The sequence below is a fragment of the Tyto alba genome, unplaced genomic scaffold (genome assembly GCF_018691265.1).
Source record: "Tyto alba isolate M040663 unplaced genomic scaffold, T.alba_DEE_v4.0 Super-Scaffold_1000006, whole genome shotgun sequence".
Lineage (NCBI taxonomy): Eukaryota > Metazoa > Chordata > Aves > Strigiformes > Tytonidae > Tyto > Tyto alba.
In genome coordinates this window covers 34,680,250-34,704,615 of record NW_024881272.1, presented here as the reverse complement: position 1 = coordinate 34,704,615, position 24,366 = coordinate 34,680,250, and the positions used below count along the sequence as shown (strand labels likewise).

The window sequence follows — 24,366 nt, the reverse complement described above, 5'->3', positions numbered from 1 at the left end:
GGAACAAGGAAATTGCCTCACAGGAGCTCGAGCTCCTCACCCTGACTTGGTCCTTCGGTACCTGCGAATGACTCTCACCACAACACCCATCAAGGAGGTTTACTTTATTGCTAAAAATTGGTTTATGTTCTTGTAGTTCACATATAAATATCCTGCTGACAACAAAAAAGGCACATCTCTGAGGCCATCATGCACCTTGTTTGTGTCTGTTTTTATTTCGTCATGAGAACAATCACTCTCTCCACTAGAAGGAAAAGCCTAGAACGGGTTGTGTGGCACAGACCTCTGTCTACTGGCAAAATACTCAAAACACTTGGTAAAAATTTACATTTCTACAAATTCTAAAAATGACACTGCGTATCTAAATGGCAAATTCGCTTTGCCTGGGGCAAAAGGAGTTTAGAACCCAGGTGGTTTGACTCATCCAACTCAGGCAGTTCCATCCCCAAATTCTCTCCTTTACACAAGGGAGGTTGGGGGTGACAGCACCAGCCTCCGCCAGCCGCCCAGCACACTCACAGCTGCTTCTCTGCCCGTCCTCAAGAAGTGAATGTTCATCTTTCCATGAAAATACAAAAAGTTTTTTACAAATCCACATTTAACATTACTTGTCCCATAACACCCGTAGGTTCCCCTTTAAGCCCATTCCCCCCGAAGCAGAACCCTTCCTTCGTTAGTTGGCCATCCCTAACTCGAGCCCCCAGGGCGGTTTACCAGCTTTGTCCCTCCACTTCGTTTCTGCAGGGATGGAGCTGACAGTCCTTCTAAAATCGGAAGACGAAGCAAAATGCACATTCCTAAATGAAGGAGGTAAAGTTTCGTACATTCAGCGGTGTAAATAAATACCAGCAGAATTTTATAGGAACATGAGTATAAGTTTAAGGGTTTTATTATCAAAGTTTTGTAAAACAATTTCAGAAACTGTACATCGACATGGCACAGACTGTAGCCTACTTTTGTCTTTTTACCTGCACAAAAGTAAAAGCTCTTGAGCTTTTGTAACTAAGAAAACAGCTTGCCTAACTACTTTGCATATAACATGGAATCACTGTGTGCATAAGATTACTACTGCAGTGACAGTAAACACAAATTTATTAGTTTATACAACTTGAGATCAAGTAAAAAGTACATTATCAAGTAGACTTGCTTTTAAAAGCATACGAAGGTCAATTTTAAAATGCACTACCCTTTTTGCAGTGTGTTCAGCTCACTGACAAACCCACCTGGATTATGAACTCTGCACAAAATCAACCTTTAATCACCGGGCACTGTTCAAGCAGAGATTGACTTCCCAAGGCTCAAGAAGAAAAGTTAAGAACCATTACAACTCGCCTGAGATGGATTTGAACTGACATTTAAAAAAAAAAAAAAAAAAAAAAAAAAAAGCCCCCAAAAAGTTTAGTGCATTTTAACTTTGTCAAAGCCAAACAAAACCCACCGGGAAAAACAAAACAAAACCAACCAACCCCAGCCACGTGGCTTAAAAAAAAAAAAAAAACAAACAAAAAAACCCCAAAACTATCTATAACAGAATGCTTATTTTCAGATGTACTGTCGATTTTTGTTGTGTAGTCACACTTAAGACCCTTAAGTAGATCCACCACGTGCGGTAGGACTTCAGAACACTGAGGATGTTTCTGCCACAACCAACATGCAGTCAGTGCATTCCCTCTACTGCTCTAGTACTGCAACGAATCAAAATTCTAGAAACACTATCGTTAAGTGAGCTGATTTACTAAAGGAGATCATACAACAAAACGGTCCATGCCTGCTGGAGATGCATGCAGCTTTGTACTTTTGCTCGAAGCATCACCGAGTTAAACTCGCTCGGCCAGGCAATCCCCCTGGGGCCCTCGCGAGGCTGGTCCCCGCGCGAGGAAGCTTGTGGTGGGAGTTCGGGTCAGGAGATTCACAGACCACGCGTCGCTTAGAGCTGCGCACATCTAGATTGGGGATTAACAAGTACAGCGGAAGAGAATCACACAGGGATGACACTGATGCACGTCGCAGCCGTGCTCGCTGCACAGGCAAAGCTCAGTCACTCATGTCCATGTCCTCTTCATGGTGATCGTCCCCGTTTACTTTGGATTCCCTCGCTGAATCGCCGCTTCCTTTATCAGCGCCGGGCTCCTTCACCTTGGGGGAGGAAGAATCGCCCATTTTCTTTTCCTCCTTTTTCTCCTTCTCGCTGTCATACCCCTGTTCTTCTTCATCATAATCCCTTGTGACCTGCTTTGCCGAGATAAAAAAAAAAAAAAGTGAAACTTTCTTTCAAAGCCCCCGTCGGTTTGAGAGTAACGCCACGGCGCAGGCCGCGAGGTTTAAGCAGGTTTTTAAACATACTTTCACGTCTTTATCGCTCTCGGATTTTCGTTCTCGATCCTTCTCTTTGTCTTTGCTTTTTTTTTTCTTGCTTGTTGACCGTTCCCTCTCATCTCTACTTCTCTCCTTGTCCTTATCCTTCTTTTTTTCCTTTTTATGTCTACAATGACAAGAGTTCACCAAAGAATTAAAACCACCAGCACACCGGTCTGTACCTAGAACACAGGCCGTGTCCGGACTGCCACCCGCAGGTCGCCACAAACCTGAGGGGAGAAGCAGCAGCATGCAACTAAGATCCACCATTCGCTTTCAGAAAATAAGCAAACACCCGGATTCAGAAAATAAGCAAACACCCGGATTCAGAAAATATAAACAAACACCCGGATGCAGAAAATATAAGCAAACAGCCAGATGCAGAAAATAACCAAACATCTGGATTCAGAAAATAACCAAACACACCCGGATTCAGAAAATAAGCAAACACCCAGATGCAGAAAATAAGCAAACACCCAGATGCAGAAAATAAGCAAACACCCGGATGCAGAAAAAATAAGCAAACATCTGGATGCAGAAAATATAAGCAAAGACCCGGATGCAGAAAATAAGCAAACACGTGGCTCAACCAGCACAAAGCAAAGTCTAAGACGTGCCGCATTAAGAGCGGCAGCACCGTGGCGGGGTGCAAGGAGCAGCCCCGCGCTCCCCCCGGGGAGAGAAGGATCACAGAGTGCCCAGGCCCACTGCCCGGGAACTCCGGGGGCCTCCTCCTGCCCCCCACCCCCCCGGGCCCCTCAGGACTGGGGCCGGGCCCCCCCGAGGCGAGGGAACCACCACCAAAGCGGTAGCAGGCAGCAGGGATCCGCCCCAGGCTCTCGAGAGGGAACGAGCCAAACGGGCACCACGTTCAAAATAACCCCCCCCGGTCACCTTCGCTGTGGCTCCTATCTGGGGGATTTTCCACCCAGACACCATTTATTTTAGCCAAGAGGTTCACTGACCTTCTTGGGGATGGGGATCGGGACATTTTCCTTTTAGGAGACCTGGGTTTTTTAGGCGACCGTGTTCCGCTCCTGCTTCTTCTACGTCGTCTTTCTCTGCAGGCAGGAAAAATCAAAGCTTGCATTTTTAATTTTTTTTTTTTTTTTTTTCTCCCCTCCAATTAAAGCTACAAATACATCTCTGGCTCCAAAACCAGCACTGCTCAGGAGGTAGCAAATACGTGTAACCTGAAATGGCCCTTGACTATCAGCAGTGCTGCGAAGCCCACGCGGCTGCTGACCAGCAGAGCAAGTCGCTCCCTGTTCTCCCTCCACCTTCGTGAACAAACCGCTAGCTTCCGCTGTGCTAGGGATACCGACTCTCTTGGCAAAGAGAGACAAACCACTTTGGTTCCTGTTAATATTGCAAGATGATTTGGGAGGCTTTTTAAAAAAAAAAAAAGAATGGCACTCATTTGCATGTATTTATGCCACAAATCAGAAGAGTTTAACAGTGACCTCTAAGCGCTGCACTCTCCCTGACCGAGAGGAAGTAGAAGCTCTTTAAGCCCAAACGATACCACCAGGAAACTGCAGTATCAGGGAAACAAATCAAGCATCTTCTGGGTGAAGAGAGCGTACACACGTGTGTACACACACCCAACTTATCCACAACAGAATCAGCATCCCATTACGGCCAGGAATGTCCTTTCTGTTGAAGTGGATAAAGCGTGCTGGAAATAGAGACCAAGGAAAACTGCCACGTTACTGTACCTGCTTGTGCTTCTTGATCGTCTAGTTGTGCTGTAGCTTTTGGGGGGAGTTTTAGAGCGTTTCTTTTCTTTCTCTTCCTTCTTTTTATCCCTTTTAGTAAAATACAGACTTTAAGTCATTTTCAAACTATTCAAGTAGCATTCACTACTTTTGCTATGTAGGAAAACGAAGGAAGACATGATCACTACTGAACAGTATCTGCTATCCAGTGTATTTCTGGGGCCACTCGCATTGTATTAAGGGAAACAAGGGTTACAATTATCTACAGCAAAATAAAGGTCAGCTCTTTGATAGCTTCTGTGTATGAACAGCACAAAACCTGCCAGTCGGGCCGCTCGCGTCTCCTGCTCTCCAAAGGCAGCTGCTGAGCACCTCACCTAACGCCTGCTGCTCCTGCTGACCCTCGGGAAAAGCACGGCCTGTGTTTTTATCTAACGGTGCACACGGGTAGGGCAAGCGTACCGGAACCCCGCACGGCCTTACGAGACACTGTGACTTCAAAAAGAGCCACTAGTTCATTTTGCCCTAGGTTTTTTGTTTGTTTGTGGGTTTTGTTCGCTTGTTTGTTTTTCATTAATCACCAAAATTTAACAGTTTATCTTCTAGCAAATAGAAGAGATTGACTGAAGCAATTACCTGGTTTTGGATGTGCTCCTAGACCTTCTGCTTCTCTCTCTGGAATGAGATCTTCTTCGCCTTGGACTTTTAGATCGCCTCCTGCTTCTTGATTTTGAGTGGGACCTTCTCCTCGATCTGCTTCTTGACCGTCTACCAGTAACACATTGCACATGGGAGTTAAGTACATGAAATTTTGATGTGTTAGTCAGAATCCATCTGCTCAGCCCTAACGGTATCGTCATGCACAGTGACATAGAAAACAGAAAAAAGGAATATAGAAAACAGCAACGGAGCCGCACCGAGTCCCTCGAGGAAATGGAAAGAGGAAGTGCACAAACGCTGGGTTCAAAGAACAAGGATGCTTCAGTTGGCTCTTATTACTCTCCTTGTAAGAAAGTACCAGGCCTATCGTAGAGAAAAACTGCTACGTCATGTTGAGATGTGAAGAAATTTTTAGAACACTTAACCAAATGCAAGCCAGTTACTGAATATGCAAATAGCCAAGAGCGGGAAGGCCACAGCTGCAACAGCCTCGCCGGCCCGCGCTGATTGGAGCTGCCAAGCCAACCGGCATCAATGAGCCCCGTGGCCTTCTGTTCAGGTAGGACGGTATTAAGATCTCTAGTCAGGCTACCTGACCAGACCTGATCTCTCTGAGTAAATCATAACCTAGAAAATGCAGGGAAAACTCTTGTCCCACAGCCTTCCGCTACGCTGAATTTGCTGCACGTACTAGAAGCAAACAGCCCAACAGGTAAACATTGATGTGCACAAACGACAACACTCAGAGAAGCCTCCTCGTACCCGGCTTTACAACAAATTATAATTAGCACGCTGGAAGGAGACTGCAGGAAGAACAGAGGCTCAAGGAACTACTGTAAAGTGGGCAGCCTGCAATGGCTCGGGTGCTGACAGTAGGGAGGGCTGGGTAAAACCAAGGCCCTGTGCTGAGGTCTTCCTTATCTGACACAAGAAACAATGGGCTGTTAACTAAAACCAAAGTTCAAACGCTGCTAGGACGAGGTGCCCTGAACTTCTTTCTGCAGTAGTTTAAGGTATTTTTGAGGCACTTTTTGCTGTCGTCTCTCCCCACCCCCCCCGCTTTCTAGGAAGCCAGAGGCAGGCCCCCATCTCACACCAGCGCAGCCAAGTCCCAGCCTCAGCTTTCTCTTGCCTTCTTCCACCTGCCAGCCTCCACGAGTGAAGGGTCAACCTCCAGGAAGTGTTTCTGAAGGAACTATTTCGGCTCGGTGGGGTGGGGTTTTTTTTAAAGCAAATAAGCTAACTACCTGTGTCGAGATGAAGAAGGTGTCCTCCTCCTCCTTGAGCGTGACCTTGACCTTGAATGCCTTCGTTTTTCATCTTTTTTGTCTGGAGTTAAAAAGGAAAAGCATAGTAAAGAGCCCAAAGTTATTTTAATATTCAAAAAGATTTTACAAAGGAAAGGAATTTGAGCTTCACGCTACAGATATAAATAAGAAAAAGAAAACCTAGGGAATATTTTGACATTTGAACTTAAGGCTTACCTATCCTTTTCCTCTAAAGATTGCGGACACGAAGAACGAACACACGACAAAGACACGTATGTGACATAAAACCAACAAAGTTTTATGCAAAACTGAAGAAGTCAAAATACAGAAAATGTTGGAAAGTCTTGTTAAAAAAAACCTCATAATCTCTGCCATTTTGTGAAAGACTAAAGAATCTCTTAAATTATTGTTCTGAATTTCCCACAAGCCAAGCAATCAGCACGTCTTTCTGGTACAATAAAAGAACAGGAGCTCTACTTTCCTGAAAATGATCAGGAAGCTACAAAACTCTTTTCAGTGTTCCAAGTTACTGCTTCTCAGAGTTAGTGAATCTGACATTTGTGAACTGCTGCATCTTGTTCTAAAATACAATCTATTGAAATAAGCTACAAAAAAAACACCCCAAAATTATAAACTTCCTCAGATTAGGAATTAAAAGCTATCCTCCCCAAGAACAAACATCACTAGGATGTCAAGTGGTTAAGCCACTTGCTGCGTCCAAGGAAATCTGAGATGGCAGTATGAACTTCAATCAGGGGAAGCTCAAGCGTTTTGCAGTCTTCATATCAAGTGAATTTGGACAAAAACAACAGATGATTAATTCCCTGCTTCATTCTGCAGGACATAATGCAGCATTCACACTGGAGGTCAATGAAAAACCTGTCAACTATAAATTAAGTCACTATAGGACATGAAAACATTAAGCCAGTATTTTGCAGACCATTAACTTTTATCATATACTGTGTCAAAACTCCGTCTTGAATTGCATGAAGTATTCTATGATTTAAAATTACCTGGCTCTATAGCAGCAGAGATTAACGACTGTGCTTCTCGTACTCTTTTCATAGCTTCTTCTATCTCTTTACTGGAGGTATCGGATTTCAGACTGGGTGAAACAAGACCTGCAGCTACATGGTTCAACCTGGTAAATACAGGAGGATTTCAGAAATTCAGTATTGATGGATCCAAGAAATACACACCTCCGTTGTCAGTCTGCAGCCTGTTCAAAGTGACTGATCCAAGCAATTCCGAACCTGCCAGCATTCTGTCACTGTTCAGACACCAGAGTAGTAAGTCTGAGATGTGACACTCGTGCTGGAAACAGCGGCACGAGATACTAGCACGCGCAGCGCTCAGAATTCCAGCCAGCTGCAGAGAGTCGTGCATTCTAACGACGCTTTTCAGAACCTTTTTGTACAACACAATTTAAATTCTCATCCCCTGGAAGAGCAGCGCCACAGGAAACCGCACGTTACACGGTAGAAAGCCGGCTTCCACTTCTGTAAGCCGTACCGAGACGCCTCCGAGCACGGATGAAATGCCAAATTTGGAAGGTGTGTTCTACACGGTGGCTTTGAAGCCAAGCAGGTATAGCCAATACACCTGACTGATGTTTACCTAACCCCTAATCTTGGGGAACTCTTGTTCCATCAGTTAGGCATTCCCTGCTTAGAGAAATGTCAATGTAAAATAAGAGAATAATACGCTAGCACGTATTAAAACCAAAGACAGATCACATTTATAGCATTATCCCCTGGTATAGATCAGACGGCTCTAACAATTTAAAAACACTGGATGAGCCAAAGAAGGTCAGAAGCCCCTTTAGCTAACACAGCAGCAGGGCAAGCACACACTGACATGCTTGCCCGAGGCTGAGAGTTTAAAGAACTCTCCCCCCCAAGCTTCCTGCAAGTGGCAGTACAAGGGCTTTCGGAGGCACGTGTGGTTTCTTTGCCTTAAATACACTTCCCATCTACTAATCTAATAATTAGCTTTTTTCCAGTGGCACATGCTTTCCTCATCCTCTTGCAACATTTCAGTAGCTTAACGGCACGCTGATGCATTAACTGCCACAACCTTTCCCTACCTGCTGTCCCCATGCCATACTATTTTGAACAAAATTATCCTTTTTCTGAATACTGAAATAAAAACTAGCAAATACTTGTGCTTGCTCTTATTTGCTCCCTTTTTCTACCACGCAAGAAGACATACTGTCTGTTGTTATTGCCTGAGAGCAGTAACACACAGACCCTTTTATTCTTGTCTTTTACATTATGAACACAAAAGTGACAAAAGTAACATACAAAAAACCTGAATTTCTGTCTCTACCAAAATAAAATCCCAGAGATTAACTGGTGTTATTCTGTAGATGAAAGGCTGAATAATCTTCATTTCCTCCCCCCTCTTCTCTCTACCACAGAAAAGGGTCTGCACAAGACCCCCAAGGCACCACTCATCTCCAACCTTAATTAGATCCAGCAGGACAAAGATTGGATCCGAATCACGACAGATATTCCCAAGGTCAAGTGTACCGTGATACAAGTATTTGTAAACACTGATGCTTACTTTGGATCCACTGTGCTCATAAGTTTCAGTAGTTGATCTGCTGCAAGAGACTGTGAGGGGAAAAAAAAATAAGTTAAAACCGTTTTGGGCGATGTATATGCTTAAGAAGATTATCTTCCCTGAATGTACCCTCAGCAGTGGGCAAAAAAAAAAAAAGTCTCTACAGACAAAAAAACCCAAAACACCCCCCAAACAAGTTACAGGCAGAAAGGCACATTGTTCTCTTCCAAAACTTGTGGATGGTGGTGAAGGTGTGAACATCCCATTTCAGCGGTGCTGACGTACTTTTTTTTTTTTTTCCATAGCAGCCAAACACAGGCCCTTCCCTGGACAGAATCAAAGCACTTTAAAATGAAAATACACTTCTGGTATTTACAGGTTATTTCTCGGTTACTTCAAGAGAACAGAGAACTCATTAGAGACTAAGTTGCCTGTCCATGGCAAGTCCTCAATGTCAATTTATGAACAATACACAAAAGCTTCTTTACTCTCAAGATTCCACAAAAAAATATATTTTACAGCTCTTTGGAAAATCCAGGTATTATTACAATTGGTCACATCCTGTCCCAGTGGTGTATTAAGAACAAAAAGCTCAGTCCCTACTAATTTTCTTTATACAGATGCAGCCACGTGCTGAACCCAGTTGGCTTAAAGCACAAAGGAAACAAGCCTTCGTTACACCAAATTTGTATTTTTCTAACATGCATTTAGAATGCTTCTTTTTTCCATTTCTTATTTAATTATCACCATTAGTTGCTTGCTACTACACATCGCATGCATAAAGACAATGCTAAATGATGGATTTCTTAGAAATGCATTAAATTATTATTACTTCTTGTCCCTATCAGACATGTTCTCTGTACAGTATTTGGTTCATATATCTTAAATATTAGCTCAATATTCTACTCAGTACTTAAAGTCTTTTTTTATTCAGTTTTAAAAAGACTACCATCTAACAAAGTCTCCTCGGCATCTTCCACACCTACAGAATTGAAAGTCAAACCGTGATTATTTTTACTGTAAGTACAAGATGGGTTCATAGCTTGATAAGGACACGTATTTGAAGTATTTCATTACTAGTCCCAAATTATTTTTGAAGTCCATCCAGCAGGTAATCTGATACTCCTACAGATACTACTTATTCCAAACAGAGGCTCAGAAAAATGATTTTAACAGGCAGTGGCTGTTAAACTGACATAAACGAAAATTACTTTTAAAACAGAAAAGAAGGTAGCAAAAGAAGAGTGTTCATAAATAAACCTGCTATGCCAAGAAACAGAGACTACATTCTGTAACAATTCTAAGAAGTTTAAAGAACCAACAGCCTCTGCAGACTACACTGAGGCGAGCCTTTAATAAAAAGGAGTATTTTGTAAACACTTCTTCAAATCTAGCTACAGTATTTCCAGATCTTCAGCTTGTTATTTAATATACTGGTGAACACGAAGGGCATCACGTGTGCTACTCGAACCACACGTGCTAGGGGCAGTAATGAAAATTTCAGAACGTGTGACATACCTGAGAGTTTAAGTTTGCTCCGGGAAGCCCAAGAGCAGCTAGGGCAGGATCAAGAGCAGGAGCTCCTAAAGCAGCTAAAGGAACAGCACCAATCTGTAACGAAGACAGCAATTAGGCAAAGCCACAGTCGATCGCTAACAGCTGCTAGACTGAGATTTCACAGCACCAGACACGTGGAAACGTGAACTGGGCTTTACCTGGGCTCTAGCAACAGGAAACATTATACTAAGGTCAGCGAGAGTCATTCTGTTTTCCTTACTTGGGTATTCCAAAACTTAGTAGATGAAAGATTTTATTTTTCCTACAAATATTCTGAAAACATTCTGTTTCCTCTGCATCCCAGCAGGCAGGAAAAAAAAAAAAAAAAAGAAAAAAAAAGTAAAGCATTCCACCATGTTCAAAAGTTTAAAATTAAATTATTTTCCAGTGTTAAAATGAAAGTTCACTGTAAGTTTGAGCCAACTATCGCATATCTAAATCAATTTATGATTGAAATGAACATGTTTGATGTTAAAAGACAATCTAATGTTATTACATCTCTAAAAACTTCTCAAATTTAGGTAAAACTCGCCAATGGCCAGCATAAAAGCAGCAGGAGGAAGGCGTATTTGAGAGCAAGGGAGCAGACCCTTCCACCTGCTGACAGCGAGTTTCTCAGTTAGCCGGTCTCCTGAAACCGCGTAGGCTTGGCCCTGCAGTCTCAAACGGAAAAGCCACGTTCCCACACGCTGATTTTGTGAACATAAACTTCAGCTCTAACCCTGTTTTTACTGAATCTGATGCCCAACTCCCAGTGACAGCCAAAAGGAGCTACAGAGCACGCCTTCTAGATGTTGACAGAAATAACCACCCACTACAATTCTCCATAAAGTGGATGCGTTAAATAAATTCTACCATTAGGTGGACTGGGAGTAGGCTGGGATTCAGCGTGGCAGAACTAAAATGGTTCAACCACCATTTTCCGGAGTTTATATACATACAGTTTTCGGTGAAAGAGATCTTTAAAGATGATACTTGTTTCTTCCATGATTTTCCTCGAGTTTCAAAGTTAAACTTTAGACTTTTCCCTCTACATACAGTTAGAGGGACCTTCGAAACAACTCAGTGGCAAGTGTACCTTTCATGCAATCAGGAATCATAACAGAAGCTACACAAAGAAGAGCTAAGCACAAGGTGAAGAAGTAGATTTGAGGACTGCAGATTTAACGATGCTTTATTCTAACTAATTTGCCTCTTGAACTTGGATTCTGTTCTCTAACAAGGTATGTGCTCTGACTGAAACTCTTTGCGCAACGTAATATTCTTACTATTCGTTTTCCACGTAAATTCTCGTTGGATAGAATAAAAATATTTATATATTATATAAATATATTTGTATATTTAGATAACAAGCAAAAACAGGCTACAATTTCTTCCCCTCAGTTGGAATATAAATGGCAGGTATCTCCACAGCCTGTCAACTGCCTGAACTTCACCAATTTAAATCTACGAGATCTCTACAGCTTGCCAAAGCTGTCTGCGAGCGCACGACAGCTGAGAGATACAAACCCAGGGCCCAGAAGCATCCCGTTAGGGAAACAGAAGTACCCCACCCAGCAATGAGTTGCTGGTTTGCCACAACTCCTATCAGATAGCTGTAACGATCCGTCACGGCATGTAAACTGAAAATGTTCTAGGAGCCAGCATGAGAACACCACCCGGAAAAAACCCAGCGGGAAGCACGTTGGAATCCAACGGAACACATCCCATCGTTTGCCGCGCCAGCGCTGCGCCTACCTGAGAGAGTGGGTTGGGAGTAGGCAGGAGTCCGCCTCCCGGCAGCAGACCTGCCACAGCATTAGCTGGTGCCAAGAGAGACAAAGCCTTAGTCTCATCAGGAATAACTCCTGCAGAGAAATAGCCTTGCATTAGGACACGTCCCATTCCAAAGGCAGAAAATACACAAATACACCCAGAAAATGTCTCCCTGATACACCACCTGAGTTTGTTGAAAGTACTTATGTTGGCTAAAATACAAAGCTTGATGTCTATTAATATTTATCATTAATTTTTTGTCAGAATGAAACTTCAATGTGTGAAAATTTGACTGTTCCTTTTTCTCTACAAATGGTTAAGTTTCTAGAGCAAAAAAATAGCACAATACACACTACTTTTTTGTTAACACTGCCAAGATTTCATCACCTGTACTCGATTTTTAAGTCATGAACCAAACGTAAGCAAGCACAGTCGGTTCTCCAGGGGTGTGCTCTCAACTTTCAAAAGCTGTTTTATGAACAACGACTCGTGTCGGCTGCTTCACTATAAAGCACACAGAAAAATCAAGATACACAAGACAAAAAAAGTTTGATTTAGGGGTTAATAATATGGTACAGTTCACTATGTTTTCTTTTACACCTACCATATAAATTTTGTAAAACTTAAGAGAAGGTATGGAAATATTTTTTTTGCTGAATCAAGCGTAGGGCTTTTGCTGACTTGTCAAATGAAAATGAGTCTCTGCAGATCTTCAAATGCACGCTGTGTATGTGTGTCTGTGGGTGGATGGGTGCATACATACAGTATATCGTGGCACATTCCTTACCTGTGCAGTAAAATGCATTTGTTCCAATATGTGCCATGCTTATTGTACCAAGAATGCTGCTACACACTGCCATTTCAGAAGAAACTTCTGGCCCAAAATCTTGCAGCCAACTAAGACAAGCGTCTTATTTCACTGCCTGCTCTGCACATATAATTTTAAGGGTCCTACTACGAAACAAGTAATTATGTAGGTATTTTTATTCTATCCAACAGCAAAAGCCCTATACAGATGGATTAATTTGTTAATGTGCCCAAGCCCCCAAAATGAGAGTTCAATAAAACAATTTTACTATATATTTGCAAATACCAGTAGTGTTTCTGTAATACATATTAAGAAACTGCATCTCATCATAAAACATACAATATGTACAGGGCACTTAAGAGAAACTGGATAAGCTGCAGAAGAAAACTGTTGGGTGGTATTTTCAGCAGGGCCTGGTATATAGTTCAGGCTGAACCAGGGAAAAGAACTGTAAAACACAACAACAAAAAAGAAAAACCACTGTTAAATAAAGGTAATGGTTCCTTCCACCTATACTGAGAAGTGCCGATAATATAAACAAATGTATAATACACAGCACTGTTATCTTGCTTGTGTCATTGAGCTGTCATCAATTTAGATAGCAAAAGTTATGGAGGGAGAGGGGGGGAAAAAGGTCATTTAGATAAAGGGCATTAATGCATAAATATATTAACATACCTACAGAGAGATTATGGGGTAATTTTGCATGCAAAATTATGTCTCAGAGGATATTTATAAATTATATCTAAACATTTCAAATTAGTGCAACTATAACATTTCTGGCATCTAAATACAAATCCTCAGACTTATCTTGAGACACCTCATAGAAGATCTGCATCCATTAAAAAAAAAATCATGCATCTGATCCTCTAATTGTTTTTTTAAAAAGTATTTAGAAATAAATAAACTACAATTTAAAAAAAAAAAGCAATGAGGCCCCTCACCAGTTAATTTTCATGCTTCAAGAGTTTTTTTTACTGCTGCTTTGTTAGAACCATGAAATACTGCATGAATGTGTAGAAATGAAAGAAAAAGAAACAGACAAAAGAAACAAACATTAACCAAAGAGCCTAAATACCCCCCCCAGCCACCTTTAATCTTAGAGTTCCTTCCAAATCTAGGAATAGCACAGTGAAAATTACAAATACTAAACCTTACCGTAGACTTTGTGTATAGTTCTATAACACAAAGCAACAGCCAACACCAAAATGTCTGTGTATGCTAAACCTGGAGTGCGCTTGTGGTATAGGGGATAATTATTGCACTAAACAGATAATAAACATTGACTTTAGTGACAGGCAATATTATTAATACAGAATTATCACAATAGAAAAGAAAAGATAAAAGGGCCCAGTTCAGCACAGTAGTTAAGCATATGCCTGGCTTTAAGCACATGAGCAACTTCACTATGGTTTTAAGAAACTTGCTGTATCGTGCTTAAATAGCTTGTTGAATTGGGACCCTGGCAGTATGCATTTGCAGGGAAAACTATACTCCAGCACAGGGACAAAAGCATATGATTACAAAACCAGGGGCATAACTTCATTGGCTGAACATGGCTTGTGATACGCCACATCATTATGCCAAAACCATCAACATTCTGAACCGCTAGAACACCACAAGAAACAGCCCATGAGGAACTCCTGGATTTAAACAGGCCCATTGAAATATTCCACTTTATTCATTTTATTTTCTTTACACAATCTGAGCCAAAACTACTGGGCAGATTATGTGCCAGATTTATCCACCATCGAGCACAATGGACAAAGTCAGACTGACAAAGAGAAAAAAAACGTTTTTATCCTTATTGGAAAAGTTAAGCACTAACATTCTTCACCATGGGCCTTGGAGAATATTTCAGTACTAGCTCAGATGGACTGTTGCTATATAATTCTTTAATACAAAGACGAGGACAAGATGCCTTTCACCTATGCTATTATACCTAAACGAGCAAAAGCAGAAGCAGTAACTCGATGGCAATTTTGGAATGTGTTCTGTACTCTGAAAAAGCAGCACATCTCAACCAAAGGTCATGCTGCAGATTCCTACATTCCAGAAATTAAGTTTTCATTTCTTTTAAGTTTAAGGAACATAAAGATAAGACAGCTCCCCAGGCCTCAAAAGACAGCCTACGGCATTACAGTGTCTTGATTATAGGTCTGACCCCAGGCCATGTACCACATTTATTACTGTAGTATGACTTAATCTGCAGAGATTTTATTTCATTCAAGCGATCTGGGAAAATCCATTATTTCAGAAGTAAATCAAGAAACAGTACAATGGAAATCAATTACTTCTAAAGCAAGTCTAGAAGAGTTTAATAAGACTTCTGTAAGAAGAGGTGTCTTCTCAGCACTTTGTTTTTAAGGTAAGTTCCAAAAACCCTGCTCATTGCCTTTCAAATTACTGTAACACCCTAAAATGTAAAAATAAAAAGAAGAAGAGAAAATGTAGTTAACAAGTGGTTACACCAGGAAAACACTTGGGGACTTGAGTGCTTGCTGGCCTTTAGTTAATGTCTAGAATCCCCTGTAGCTGCAGAGGACCCACTGTTTTTCAGTCATCTGGAAGGGCTTTGCATTTGCCTTCTCCACTACAAAAATCACACACACAAATAACAGAGAGAAGAGTTTATTATTTAGTGAAATTCTATAAAATATATCAAGGATGAACAAGAAAACTTGGAATAAAAAACTAGTACCAGTGCCCATTTGGCACCTCTTGGAAGAGCTCACTTTCAAATTAAACCATAATTATTCAAACCCTTGGTATACTGGACTTTGCAATGAGAGCGAGTGCCTTTTCAGGGAAGCTCCCAATTAAATTCAGTGGCAGCGTCTCTCAGAGAAATGTCAATCTACTCTCCCGTGCACTCTCAGGGAGGGAGAAACCAGTCTCATGAAGAGATCTACACCTATGTGAAAGTGGCAAACACTTAATTAAGGCAAAACGTCCTTAAAATGTTGACCTGTTTGCCTAAGTCTGTTTAGGAAAATGTCTCACTGAGACTGATAAAGAGCAAAATTTGCAAATAACTCTGCCTAAAATGTTAATATTCTAAACTTAAGACACACAAAACCAGTAAGAGGTAAACTTTCCACTTTCATTCAGTGTCACTAGATTAAAAAAATTATTTAATCCATGGGCCAATGGCAATATACCAAGGGTTTCAAAATGTTAATATCTTACAGGTTTGACATTTTACTAATCCTCATTTTTGTGAACTATACTGGAATAAAATGCCATCGTACGGTGGCTTCATAGACCATTAAACAATTCACAAACCTTCTGCATATGGTACGACTATCAACGCTCTGTCAACGAATACAGTGTTTGTCAGATGCTGGGCCACAACTGCCGAGTCAGGATCATGGAACTTTACAAAACAGACACGCGATGAGACAGGCAAAGGAGAATCACTGAAAAAGAAAGAAATAAATTACTTGGATGGACGCGAGTCTGACAGTACGAAACTTGTAGCTTCTATTGTTTCCCCACTTTCACCAAACCAGGAGGTCGTGGGGGACTATGGGGGACTTCTCCACACAAGAACACAACCTCAGGTTTTGTATCAAACATCATTTTGCACAACCACAGACACAAAATTACACTGAATGAAACCAATTCACTGTAAAATTGCATAAATAGTTTTACTGCCCCACTGGTAACTGGACTTTAATTCTCTTATGCACAATCTATCTATGACCAGTCACCCAAACACAATTAGTTGTCATGACCTGTCTGCAAGGAGGCAAGGAGACAAAGAAAAAATTTGCTCAAGAAAGATAAAAAGTTATCTACTATATATACTTCATAAGTTAACAAAAACAGTAGTTTTACACTCACTGTTTTAGGCCCCAAATTACTTATTCCAGTAAATTACGAAGCAGTGGTTAAACCATGACAGAAATGAAGAGGGTAATGATCAAAAGACCACTACGGTTTTACTCATCAACACAATTTGATAAAAGCTTCCAGACCAAACCTCATCATGCTGCTTCTCACACATACGGAAACTGCCAAGTTCATTCTGAAGGGATGCACGCTGCTGAACACGTGGCTGCCATTCAGCAGCAGCAGCACGAACCATGGAGAAATTCAAGAAGCTGAGGTAGGCAACACTACCCTTGAAATCTCAGTAGTGGGTGAGAAGTTCCTAAACAACCGATCAGTAAACATAGATCTCTTTGCAAGATAGGTCTGGACCTACTCTACAGCTCAACGTGAGCGCCTGTCAGAGGAGCCGCATAAAGAACCCCAGACATGGAAAATCCAAGAGAGAATGCAGAAGTTTTGAGTCACTAAAAAAAAAAAAACAAACAAAACAAAACAAAGCAAAAAAATATCTACTTCCTAAAACAGGAAAGAACTGTAGGTCATACAGCTGTGCCCCCCTCACCTTCTCTGAAACAAAACAAAAGCAAATCCTCAAAATCCAGAGCCAGAACGAAGCCGGTAAAAGTCCAGAATGGGTTTCAAAAGTCCACATATCCTAAAAATGGTGCAGATTTTGCTTTAATCAGACGTATAAACTAAAAGACAGCAGGAAAAATTGCTATGCAGACACAACCGTGCAGCAGATGAGCGAAAAACTGCCTCCAGAAGGCACAGGGCAGGTACTGAAAGTAGTAGCAAGTCCTAAAACCCTAGTTCCTAAACAATGCCGGGGTACACGTCCTGTTCAGTTCTGCCCCCAGGTACCAGAGGTACAAATTAGCCTAACGAGGTAGCTTGGAAAAACAGCCACTGATTCTTCATGGCAAAGATCTACCTTTACCAACTAGATTCCCAGAAACAGTTATAAGACTAGCTCTTCAAAAGGCATCCCACTGCCAAAACAATTTTATCTGGGTTGAAGAACACTGATCAAGTCTTTAAGCACTGAAAGTGCAGAGTTGTCAGAATTCAGGAGAAAGGAGAATGACTTTGACATTAACAAGACTGACACCCAAGATCTATTTTTGTTAGTGCAAACACCAAACTACCTAACCTCCAGCATGCCTGAGCACGGGCTCAGCCCAACACACGGGTTATGCAAACTCAAGAACTGTCCTAAACGTTTAATATACTTCAAATTTAACCTGATGTTAAAAACTAGATTGAAGACAGAGTACTGCAGCTCTTAAAATACTAAAATTAGAAACATCCACTTCCTCCAACAGCTTGCGGATTTAATTGGAAAGTAACATTGTAGCAATAAATGGCAAGAGATAGAAAATTGAAACAATTAGTTCTTTTGTATCTATGAATCCTTGACAAAATGGTGCCTTCTAACTATTTGCATGAGAACATAAAAACCACAGCAGCATAAGCAGAGTGTTCAACAAAATCCCAGCAGTAAAATTTCAAGGAAAAGTAAATCAGGGAGTTCTGGCATACCTGAATGGTATAGTAATCTCAGTTCTAAAAAAATGGAACCATTTATTACATAAATGCAGTACAATATTTTTAAATATTCTTAAAATGTCTGTGATAAAATGGGAACGTGAAACATGTTTATACACGAGTACCACTATGTACTAACCTGTACAGCTAGCTGAATCTACAAAAACAACTGAAAATACGCAAGGCTATGCTCAGGCAGCCTGACATTTCATACAGATCACTGCATTTCATTTTTAAAGATGTATTTCCAGTCACTCTAAAATCCAAGCCGTGGCTGAGCAAAATTCATCAGGAACAGAATGTTCTCAACAGTTACCAAAAAAAGGCCATCATTATTCTAATTCACCAGAGATCGAAAAATTTAGTAATTCTCTCTCTGGCTTCATGCCAACGAATACTGAGACACACGACGATTTACTGGGACTGGTGTCTGAACAGTGCACCCATTCTGAAGTGCAGCAGATAACCAGAGAAACCCAACCGTTGTGTCGTAACCTCCAACGACTCGCTCCAACAAAGTTCCTTCATACTGCAACCAGCATCTGAAATATCATATCTGGCTTTTTTTTAAGGGACATTTCTACCAACTACATAGACATTGTTACTGGCATTATTACTGATGTAAAACCAGGCTAGAATCACGCTGGAGTGAACAGACTGTCCATGCAAGAGATGTTTTTCAGTATTACCACGTTCACTGGGTGGGAAGAGACAGAGTTTAAAAAAAACACAACCCAAAAAAGAACCAACCCATGTGCTTCACTTCGAAACAGAAGTTGCCATCCTTTTCACAGCAGACCAGTTACCAGTGGCAACCGCAAGCAATGCCCGTATTCTGACAGAGTCCTTGTATAACTTTCCTCAGCAGATATTGGACATGGCAAAAGATCTTGCCGATTACTATTCCTTCCGACATAAGCAATTAAGGATGCTCCTCATTTTATCAAGCTTTAACTCTATAGACTGTATTTTCCGTCAGATGTGATTTTTTATTGGTAAAATTCTCTATCCATAAAAATTTGACTGGATCATTCAGATCTAAAGAGCAAGATCAGAGAACACATTGGTTTCTCTATCAAACACCAGCGGCACATGACCTTTTCTGTTCAAGTTTCAGAGCAGAAACTTAAGTTTTGATGAAAGGCAGTTTTCATATGCAAAACAGAATATGCTGAAGTCAGCTTATATATATATATATATATAATGTCCATACACACTTTTTTTTATTAAAAAAAAAAAAAAGCGTTCTCCAAAATCCATTCCCTCCACAGTTTTGCCCACCACAGAGGATTAAGACACGTGGACTACAATAAAGGCAAGAACCAGGCAATGGAGTTGGGGAAAAGCAGAAGGAGGGAAGAAAGGGTTGAGGAGGAAAAATGGAAGAAGTCAGAGCTGCTTCTGGACTAAAGATGTAATATGAAGCTGAGGGATACATAAAATGTGTAATAACTGATTAAAGAAACTAGGATAAGGAGATGGGTGAGGGAAGAGAAAGAGAAACAGAAACATGAAGAAGCTCTGGAAGTTATATCTGATCTGGAAGCCCAGAATAAGGAACTTCTACAGGGGACAGCAGAATCAGAGTGACCACGAAAAAGATCAAATAGGGAGGTAGAGCAATGGAAATGGAACTGGTTGCTCAGAAATACTATATGCAAGAAAGAATCCCAGTATAGTCTGGGACATAAAGAGATTCAGATGGTGGAGAGAATTTTCATTTTATTATTTATATCCTGTACCCCCCTCCAAAAATGGATCAACACCACAAGCAGGAAAAAAGTCAAAACCTGAAGTTTAAAGGTGAAGGAACAGAAAAGACTTTAGAAGAAACAGATAAAACAACCTGCCATGATTAGAAAATACACTCCTCTTCAGTGTAAAAGGATATCAGAGACCCTAAAGCATTCTGAGATCAGATCCCTGAGCATGCCAGAGGAGACCCACAGAGTGTCTAGAGGTGCCAGAGCCCATGGCATCTCTGTATGGACAGCAACACAAAGGAAATGACACACAAACCTCCTACAAATAGCAAGGGTAAAACTTAACCCCAGTCAAAAAAAGCGCCTGCTCTAGTATCAACTGCACAACCTTTCTAGAGAGTATTCAAGAATGCTATTTTTCCACCAAGACATACATTCTAGAATGAAGATATATAATAATATAAACATTCAGTATTTTCTACATCTCCTGCACAAGGCTTATTTAGTTATACTGTATTTTCCTCAGTGGCTTTTCTATAGTTACAACTTCTTCATAAATATTAAGAAATCTTCACAGTATAAGATGGAGAAGTATTATCCTCCTCCTTCAATTAGGGCTTTGAAATACAAAAGAAATTCAGCCCGAACGTTTTAAGTTAGTTTTGCTCATCCAATTTGAGTTACCTGGCGCCTGGGTTACTGGAGTTATTTGTACTTTGTTGCCTTTTCTCCCCTGGCACAGAGCCTTTACCAACACAGCTGTAAAGGCAATCAACCCAGTATTTTCTATACCGACAAAATAACCCAGCTAAGGTGACAAGAACACCAGTGCCAGAACAAAGGAGGCAGAAGTCAGCAGTCAAATGCAGCAGACTGGCCTTTTTTGCAGAAACAAACTTACACCAGGACACAAACTAGTAAATTCGCCCTAAATACTGGTATCTCCTAGTATCAAACGTTACAGACAAGGGTACAGCGCAGATCTCTTCCCGCAGCCCAGCTCTACAACATATCCTCACAGACCCTCTCCGGAGCACAAACTCAAGACAGACCCAATCCCTGTAGGGAGCAGGGTCCTGGGGGCCAGGATTCCCCTCCACATTTGCGCAGAGGAGCCAAGCTAAGACTGCACAGGCAGTCTGGGGTAGGGTAAAAGGAGAGCTGCTGGGCTGGGCTCTGGATTTGGGGAATTTCTGGAGACCACTTCATTCCGATACCACAAAAGTAAACTTTTAACAGTTAATATGTATCTAAAACTGCAAAGTTTCAGAAGCAGAAATCACCTCCCTTTAAAATTGGACAAAATATTAAAATACAGAGCACATCAAATAACTGCATCTGTTTAAAGGTGACTGACCTTGCTGGCTGCCCAGCATTGTTCTGGCAAATGGTTCTGCCATTTAAGTACAACATCAACTCTCATGTCTGGAATTGTCCCTCAATTTGTTACATATACACATTTCCTTTCCTTCTGTGCTTCCGTTTCCAGCATAAAACTGCCAAAATCCAACCCAAAGTAAAATACTGCAAGAACACCAGAAATACTGTTTCTGAATCTGCATATATAATCAGCTAGCAGGGTGGGTGAACTCTCCTGGTTTTGTGCTGGGAGGGATTGAAGACCCAATGATGAAAACCAGAATGCTTTGTGATAGCCTTTTTTTTTTTCCCCTAAAATGAAAAAATCCAAATAGTATTGGTATAGTATTTTAATACCCAAAGGTAATAAAAATAATTGACTGTGGTTTTGTTCGATTTTTCCCCAAACAATCCTCGTTCATCGTGACAAAAAAAAAAACCTTTTTACTTACATAATACACATGCAAGAGATCAACATGATATTAGGTTCTGTAAAACAAACTGATGTGACCGAAATCAATGCTAACACCTAATATAACAAATGTGTATTATTTGCATATCAGTGACTGCCTGCCCACTGGGCACAGAATTCTTTGCGAGGGATGTGTATTTATACAAAAAATTTTACTTTTATGGCCAGCTGCCCATAAACCACCTGCGGTTCTGGGGGCCGTGCAGGCAGCAGTTAGCTGGGCAGCCCGCAACAGCTCCTGGAGAAAACCGTGCATTGACGGGGGGGAATCCTGAGTGTGACTGTGGGGTTTTTCCCCCCCCCCCCCCCCAGACGCGCGCGTGACGTAACTGCGAGGATTACGCTTATAAGAAGCGAGCGAACAACCGCGGGGGCTGTGTCTGGAGGCGGGGGGGGGCGGCTCGCTCCGGTCCCACCCCCCCGCGATCCCCCCCCCTCCCCGCCGCCCGGGGAGCTCCCCGGGGCCCGGCGGCCGCGGAGGGCGGGAGGAGGGCGGCGGGAGGCGGGCCTGCGCCGGGGGAGGGGACGGCGGAGGCGGCCGGGAGGCGGAGGAAGGGCCCCGCTCCTCGCGGGGGAGGGGAGAGCAGGGCCACTCACTCCGGGGGGAAGAGGCGCAGCTCCTCGATCTTCCCAAGGAAGCCGAAGAGCGTCCGCATCTGCTCGGAGCTGGCGCTGGGGGAGACGTTGGTGACCTGGATCACGTCGGTGCCGCTGCCTGAAGCCATCGCGCCGGCCGCTGCGCTGCGCTGCTGCAAACACACGGCGAGGGAGGGGGAGAGCGCGTTATTGGGAGGGGAAGCGGCTCTCCGGGGAGCGGCGGCTCCCCCCCCCCCCCGCCCCGGCCCAGCCCGGCCCCACCGCGCACCCACCGCCACCCGCCTCACCAGCCTGCCTGGGCCGCACTATCCCACAATCCCCCGCCGCGCAGGCGCAGTGCGCGCGGCGCGCAGGCTCCCCGCCCTCCGTCCCTCTCCGCGCATGCGCGTTATCCCCGGTGGCCAGGCGCGCCAACTCCCGCGAAGAGGATGAGGGGAGGGGGGCGTGGCTCCGCCCCCCCCCGCCCGTCTGCTCGGGAGGGCGGCGCGCATGCGCATGCATGTGGGCGGGAAAGGCGTAAGGGTGGCTGCGGACCCTTCCCGCCTCCCCCTTCAGGGCACCGCAGGGGGCGAGCAGGAGCGCCCGGCCTGATGGCGGTGTTACCGGAAAGCGGTAATTAATTCACTCTCTGAGACTCAGTTTTGGAGGTTTATTATTACAGCGCCGGAGACACAGGGGAGAGCTCCTCCTAATGCGTGTGAGGGAGAATAAAAACAAGTATTTATACTACCTTAATTATTCATTGTATTTTTATCATATTCATAACTTTTCTGGGAACTCATTTAGCATCTGTTAACGTCTCTCGCGTATGCCTGTTGGAGTCTTCGGGTGGTCGTCAGGGGTCTTCAGCTGAAGGCTCGTAGTCTTCTTCACCGTGTCTGCCAGGTGACCCTCACTTCTGCGCAAACTCAGTCCTGGGCTCACGTAGATCTTGTCCTTTCAGGCTGGCCTGCTCTGGTTTTGTTGCTAATTTGCAGCTTCTTTATGTTTCTTTCTGCCTGCTACTACAAGGCCAAACAGTCTCCAGTAGGATTACTTATGAGTGCCTTATCCTACAGTTACTCCAACTATTCCTCAAAAGATCAGTATTTGTTTTGCAGCACGATTGTTAAACGGTTAAAACATCTTAAATTGATCTTAATAATTCTATTCCACAAATACCTATTTTCTAATAATCCTGGTTTGCAGGCATCAGTGGTTGGGGCTCCAGAGTGCTGCTGGTCAGTCAGTGGGGCCAACGGGGCTCGGAGCCCTCAACCCCAGCCGGGCTGGCACGCTGATAGCAGTGCCCGGCCCGAGGTGTCCCGGGTGGGCTTGCTCATGCTGCTTGTTCCTTCAGAGCTACAAGCTTCAAATTGCCATGTTTTAGACAGGCGAGGTCAATTGGAAAGTGAATTAATTGTATTCAGGTACTGTTGAATGGAATAGGTATTTTATTGCCTTGGTTCACCGAGATGAATGTGCTTAGAGTGCTCTCTCCATCTTATACTCTTACCATTCCTGGTTTCAGATTGTAAGGAAAGCAGTTGTTACTAATAAAGCCTGATACCTATGAACTAAGATTATTAGAAAATAGATATTTGTGGAATAGAATTATTAAGATCAATTTAAGATGTTTTAACCGTTTAACAATCGTGCTGCAAAACAAATACTGATCTTTTGAGGAATAGTTGGAGTAACTGTAGGATAAGGCACTCATAAGTAATCTTACTGGAGACTGTTTGGCCTTGTAGTAGCAGGCAGAAAGAAACATAAAGAAGCTGCAAATTAGCAACAATACCAGAGCAGGCCAGCCTGGAAGGACAAGATCTACGTGAGCCCAGGACTGAGTTTGCGCAGAAGTGAGGGTCACCTGGCACACGGTGAAGAAGACTACGAGCCTTCAGCTGAAAACCCCCAAAGACTCCAACAGGCATGCACAAGAGACGTTAACACATGCTAAATGAGTTCCCAGAAAAGTTATGAATATGGTAAAAATGCAATGAATACGTACGATGAAGGTAGTATAAATGCTTGTTGATGTCATTCTCCCTCACACGCATTAGGAGGAGCTCTCCCCTGTGTGTCCAGCGCTGTAATAAATAATACCTGCTTTCTAAAACTCCAAAATTGAGTCTTAAGAGAGTAAATTACCACTTTCTGGTAACAAGCCCATAAAAATGAG

The 24,366-nt window shown here is 42.6% G+C and overlaps 1 protein-coding gene across 6 annotated transcripts; it reads right to left on the bottom strand.

The window, feature by feature from the left end:
- Positions 1–873: 873 nt before the first annotated feature.
- On the bottom strand, positions 874–22,558 carry SRSF11 (serine and arginine rich splicing factor 11). 6 transcript variants are annotated; one of them, XM_042807090.1, is made up of 13 exons: positions 22,490–22,558; positions 22,203–22,354; positions 15,972–16,105; positions 11,861–11,970; positions 10,085–10,177; positions 8,567–8,616; positions 7,015–7,142; positions 5,981–6,062; positions 4,710–4,841; positions 4,074–4,163; positions 3,321–3,416; positions 2,344–2,482; positions 874–2,232 (listed from the first exon to the last, which is right to left on the bottom strand). In XM_042807090.1, exons 2-13 carry the CDS (start codon positions 22,328–22,330, stop codon positions 2,035–2,037), a joined length of 1,380 nt encoding a protein of 459 aa, XP_042663024.1. In that variant the 5' UTR covers positions 22,331–22,354; positions 22,490–22,558; the 3' UTR covers positions 874–2,034. The 6 variants fall into 6 exon arrangements, with proteins under 6 accessions (XP_042663024.1, XP_042663037.1, XP_042663033.1 ...); XM_042807103.1 differs by having other exon boundaries at positions 874–2,229; positions 22,490–22,554; XM_042807099.1 differs by having other exon boundaries at positions 22,475–22,496.
- Positions 22,559–24,366: the final 1,808 nt, after the last annotated feature.